We start from the raw sequence: 4,547 nt of genomic DNA, 5'->3' as shown, positions 1-4,547 counted from the left end.
AAATTTGATGCCATTTGATGATTTGTGCCATTTGATGGAGGAGGCAGCAGTGTGTTGATATGATATAGTTAATCTCTGCTAAAGCAATTACTATCAACTTATTTGAAAACCCGACCAAATGGTATGATTTAGTGAGTTCTTCCACCTTAGGTATTTTTTTACACTTGAGAATTGAGACTTGGCACAAACATCCGAGTGGGCTATGTGTATTTCTTGCAAGTTTCTTGAGCTTGTTTCTCGCAAATCTGCGAGTTTATTTCTCCCAAAATTTTTTCAGTGCACTTGTGATGATGTAGTCGGCCGCACAGTGCCTCAAATTATAATCGTCCTTATTATTTTTAAATTGCAAACTATACTCGAATCTACAAGAAAAAAAAAAGAAATGAATGTGTGATGTTACAAATCGTTACACAATATGTGCACGTTTCAATATGAAATAGTAAGCAATGAATCCTGCTCTCTTCAATTTAAAGTCACTGTAGTTTCTTTTAAACATCATAATAACTACTGTAGGTGTTACTCCACTAACACGAACACCCTTGAAACCAGTATAGCGATGAGTCTTGAACGCAAACGACAGGACCACGTCTTGAATTTTACTATTTAATAAAACACAAATAAAATACAAGTACGTCCAATAAAGATCAAATCGTATGGTCAAAAAACTATGTCACTTCTATCGTGAGCTGGTTTCATCTGTTCCATGTCCAACTTGTTGCCGTTCTATCAATGCACATTCGCGAGTCACGTGACGCTGCAAATAAAGTAGTTCCAATAAAGAAATAATTAAACAATTTGTCTCTTTGTACTTTTCAACCAATAAATTCTAATATACGCATAAAATAATATTTGTCATTACTTTTAGCTAAATTATCCAATATCAAATGTGTAAATATGACTAACGACGATATACAATATATAGAACATACTACAAATTAACCAATGCACAATTGGCCCCTACATTATCCGGCCCCTAATTGGTTAGGCAGGCAGGCTAAACAATTAACACTTCTAACAAAACATCAAATTACAATAGCTTTGTTCATAAACAAACTATTGAAAATCCTCCTCTCATCATTTCTTTTCTTTTTATAAAGTTCCTCCTTTCTGAGCTGCTTCTTCTAGCAAGCACAGTTTGTTCACTGGTCTCTCCAGTACGTTGGTCTTGGTTCGTATCCTGACTCGTCGCACCATTCCACTTGCGTCCGGTAGAGTCTCGACCACTCTCCCCAGGATTAGTGTGGCAACTCTGCTGTGCTTCGATATGATTGCTGGGCGTTTGGCATTTTCTGGCATGGCTGACTTGTTGAGCCTTCCGCCAACCCTCAAGGTGTTCTCGTCAAGTACAGGATCGAGTCTGAACAACTGACTGTTACGACGAACTTGTCTTCCCTTTTGCAAAATTTGGAGTTCGTCACTGAAATGTTGTCTCTGGCTGTACTCGATTATTTCCAACTCTGCGGCAATTAAGTCATCCAGCGTGAGCTGTTTCTTTTCCATTTTTGCTTTATAGTTTTTCATGTCACTTTCAATCTTTGACCTTTGCTGCTCGGGGTCCTTTTCTTTTTGGTTATTACGCTCCAACTCTTTTCTTTTGTCTTTCAATTTTCGCAAAGTTTTCCTTACTTCTAAAATCCACGACACAGCTCTTTTGAGTTTCTGCCACTCTGAATAGTAATTAATCAGCTTGTCCAATGGTTCCACTTCGTCTTTCACTCTGATCATGTTAATTGTCTCTATATTTTTTATTTCAACATCATCTTGCAGACTTTCTTTCCTTTGCATGGGTTGCTCCGGCCAGTCACACTCATCCTTAAGCAAGAAATCTGGTCCGTCAATCCATGCTTTTAATTGTGTAAAATTCTTGGCCTTGACACCTCTACTGGATAGATCTGCTGGGTTTTCTGTGGTTCTGACGTACTTCCACTGTGAAGGTTTGGTGGCTTCTCGGATAATGTGTATTCGATTCGCCACAAAGGTTTTGAAGCGAGCAGTATTGTTGTCTATGTATCTGAGCACTGTAGTGCTATCGGTCCAGAAGATGGGTGGCTGTAGTGGAATTTTAAGTTCTTGGCGTAACATCTTGTCCATCTTCACAGCGACCACTGCTGCCGTCAGCTCTAGTCTGGGAATAGTAACCTGTTTGAATGAGGCTACTCTTGACTTGCCCATCACCAGAGAACAACACTTCTGTCCTTGCTTGTTCTTCAGCAACAGATAAGATGCGGTACCATATGCGTACTCTGATGCATCCGAAAAGTGGTGCAACTGTGCTGAAACAGTGTGTCCAAAATTTGCAGGTTTTACGCACCTGTTCACGTGATAGTTGAAGAGGTGGGTAACATCTTCCTTCCAGCTCTTCCAATCCTTTTCATGTTTCTCACTGATGTTTTCATCCCATCCGTGTTGCTCTCTACACAGATCCTTCAGAAGAAGTTTAGCTGGCAAAATAACAGGAGACAGCAAACCAAGGGGGTCATAGATTGAGTTGACAACTGCCAAGATTCCCCTTCTGGTCATCGGTTTGTCAGGCAGTTTGATGCTGTAGATGAAGGTATCTGTTTCTGTGTCCCACTGTATGCCAAGCGTTCTCTCCACAGGTAGCTCTTCATAGCTGAGATCCAAATTTTTTATTTGAGCTCTGTGTTCTTCCGGTACTGACTTGAGCACATTTCTGTTATGACTTGTCCATTTTGTCAAAGTAAATCCGCCTTTGGCACACAAGATGCAAAGGTCTTTAATCAATGTCACTGCTTCCTCTTCTGTAGCAACACTTTTCAAGCAGTCATCTACATAGAAGTTGTGCAGGACTGTTTGTACAGCTTCGTGTGATGCAGTGGCTTGGTTATCCTCTGCAGTTCTTCTCAGTGCATACGATGCAACGCTTGGAGATGAGGTGGCTCCAAAAAGGTGAACTGTCATCCTGAACTCTTTCAAGGGCTCATTAAGCTTTCCGTCTGGCCACCAAAAAAAGCGTAGAAGGTCTGCGTCATGTTCTGGTACCTTCACTTGATAAAACATTGATTCAATGTCGGCAGTCATTGCAATTGGCTCCTCACGAAATCTCAAAAGGACGCCAATTAGCGTGTTCGTCAAGTCAGGACCTTGTAGTAGTCGACTATTCAGGGACTGGTCTTGAAAAGATGCGGTGCAATCAAAGACCACTCTCATCTTTCTCTTCTTGGGGTGGTAAACCCCATGGTGCGGTATGTATGACATCAGGCCATCGTCTCTGTTCAGTTGCTCAGTTGGGACTTGAATGGCATATCCCTTTTCTATGATAGCATCCATGAAGGCCTTGTAGTCTTCATAGAAGTTAGAGTCCTTCTTAAACTTCCGGTGCAAACTCACCATGCGCTGCTCTGCCATACATCGGTTGTTCGGCATGGGTAGTTTGACGTTCTTGAGTGGCAATCCCACACAGTAATGTCCATTCTCATAGGTTGTTGTTTTTTCCACAGATTGCATGAATTGTTTGTCATCTTGTGACATCTCTTGCTTGTCATCATAGATGCGCTCTGGGAAGTCTGTGTTGTACTGCTGTACCAGTAGCTTTTCAATTTCCACCACTGTGATCCTATTCACTGAACAACGCTGTTTTCCATCATTGTCATTTGGTTCTTTTCTCACAGGACCATTCACGACCCAGCCAATAGCAGTTTTCACAGCGTAAGGTCCTCCGTCCCGACTGTTTATAATGTGCCATGGCTCCATCGCTCTTGAACAATTTGCTCCGATAAGTATGCCGACTTCCGCTTGAATCTCTGGTAGGTGTACTTCACGGAGGTAAGACCACTTTCGTATTTCTGATTGCTTGGGAATGTTCGAGTTGCACACTGGAATGTCACCATGAGTGTACGCCTTGGGTAACTCGATATACATTCTTTCTTCCAGTCCACAAACCTCCAAGTCTGTTATTGCGTAACTACTTATGCATTTCGGTCCTCCAGATTTGCCTTGACTCATGGTGCTCAGGAGTATTTGGGTTGGTTTCCCTTTAACATTCAACTTCTTGCGCAGGTCTTCTGTGATGAAAGTTGCTGTGCTTCCCGGGTCCATAAAAGCATACGTTTCTACATGCTTGTCACTCTTTCTTGATTTGATTTTCACCGGTACTATTGACAGCACACATTCACTTTCTCCGGCCCCAATGAGGCAAGCAGACTCTTGTGCAACTGCAGCCTGTGGGCTAGGATCTTCTTCTTGAGCATCACTGTTCTTTTCTTGGGAGGCAGAATCTTCTTCTCTATGCTTATGGAGGATGTCCGGGTGTTTTAATTTACACTCTTTGCATTCAGTTCTTCTCTTGCAGAATTTGCTGATATGTCCCAAAGCTAAGCATCCAAAGCATGCTCCTTTGGACTTCAAAAACTCCACTCTGTCTTTGTAGGGTTGATTCTTGATTTTGCTGCATGTGGCTAGGGTGTGAGCTTGCTGACAATACATGCATGGCTTCTCAAAGGCATTTACTTTATTATCTTGTTTCGTTACCTTCTCTTCTTTTCCTTTGACCTTTTCTGTGGAGACATTCGTTGCAAAACTTTTAC

General features: G+C 41.8%; 1 protein-coding gene across 1 annotated transcript; it reads right to left on the bottom strand.

Moving 5' to 3' along the window:
• Nucleotides 1–519: 519 nt before the first annotated feature.
• On the bottom strand, nt 520–3,823 carry LOC144024500 (uncharacterized). Its single transcript, XM_077530824.1, has one exon. The coding sequence runs from the start codon at nt 3,712–3,714 to the stop codon at nt 1,090–1,092; it is 2,625 nt and encodes an 874-aa protein (XP_077386950.1). The 5' UTR covers nt 3,715–3,823; the 3' UTR covers nt 520–1,089.
• Nucleotides 3,824–4,547: the final 724 nt, after the last annotated feature.

This window comes from Festucalex cinctus, chromosome 8, assembly GCF_051991245.1.
Source record: "Festucalex cinctus isolate MCC-2025b chromosome 8, RoL_Fcin_1.0, whole genome shotgun sequence".
Lineage (NCBI taxonomy): Eukaryota > Metazoa > Chordata > Actinopteri > Syngnathiformes > Syngnathidae > Festucalex > Festucalex cinctus.
This window is presented reverse-complemented; position numbering and strand designations above follow the sequence as displayed.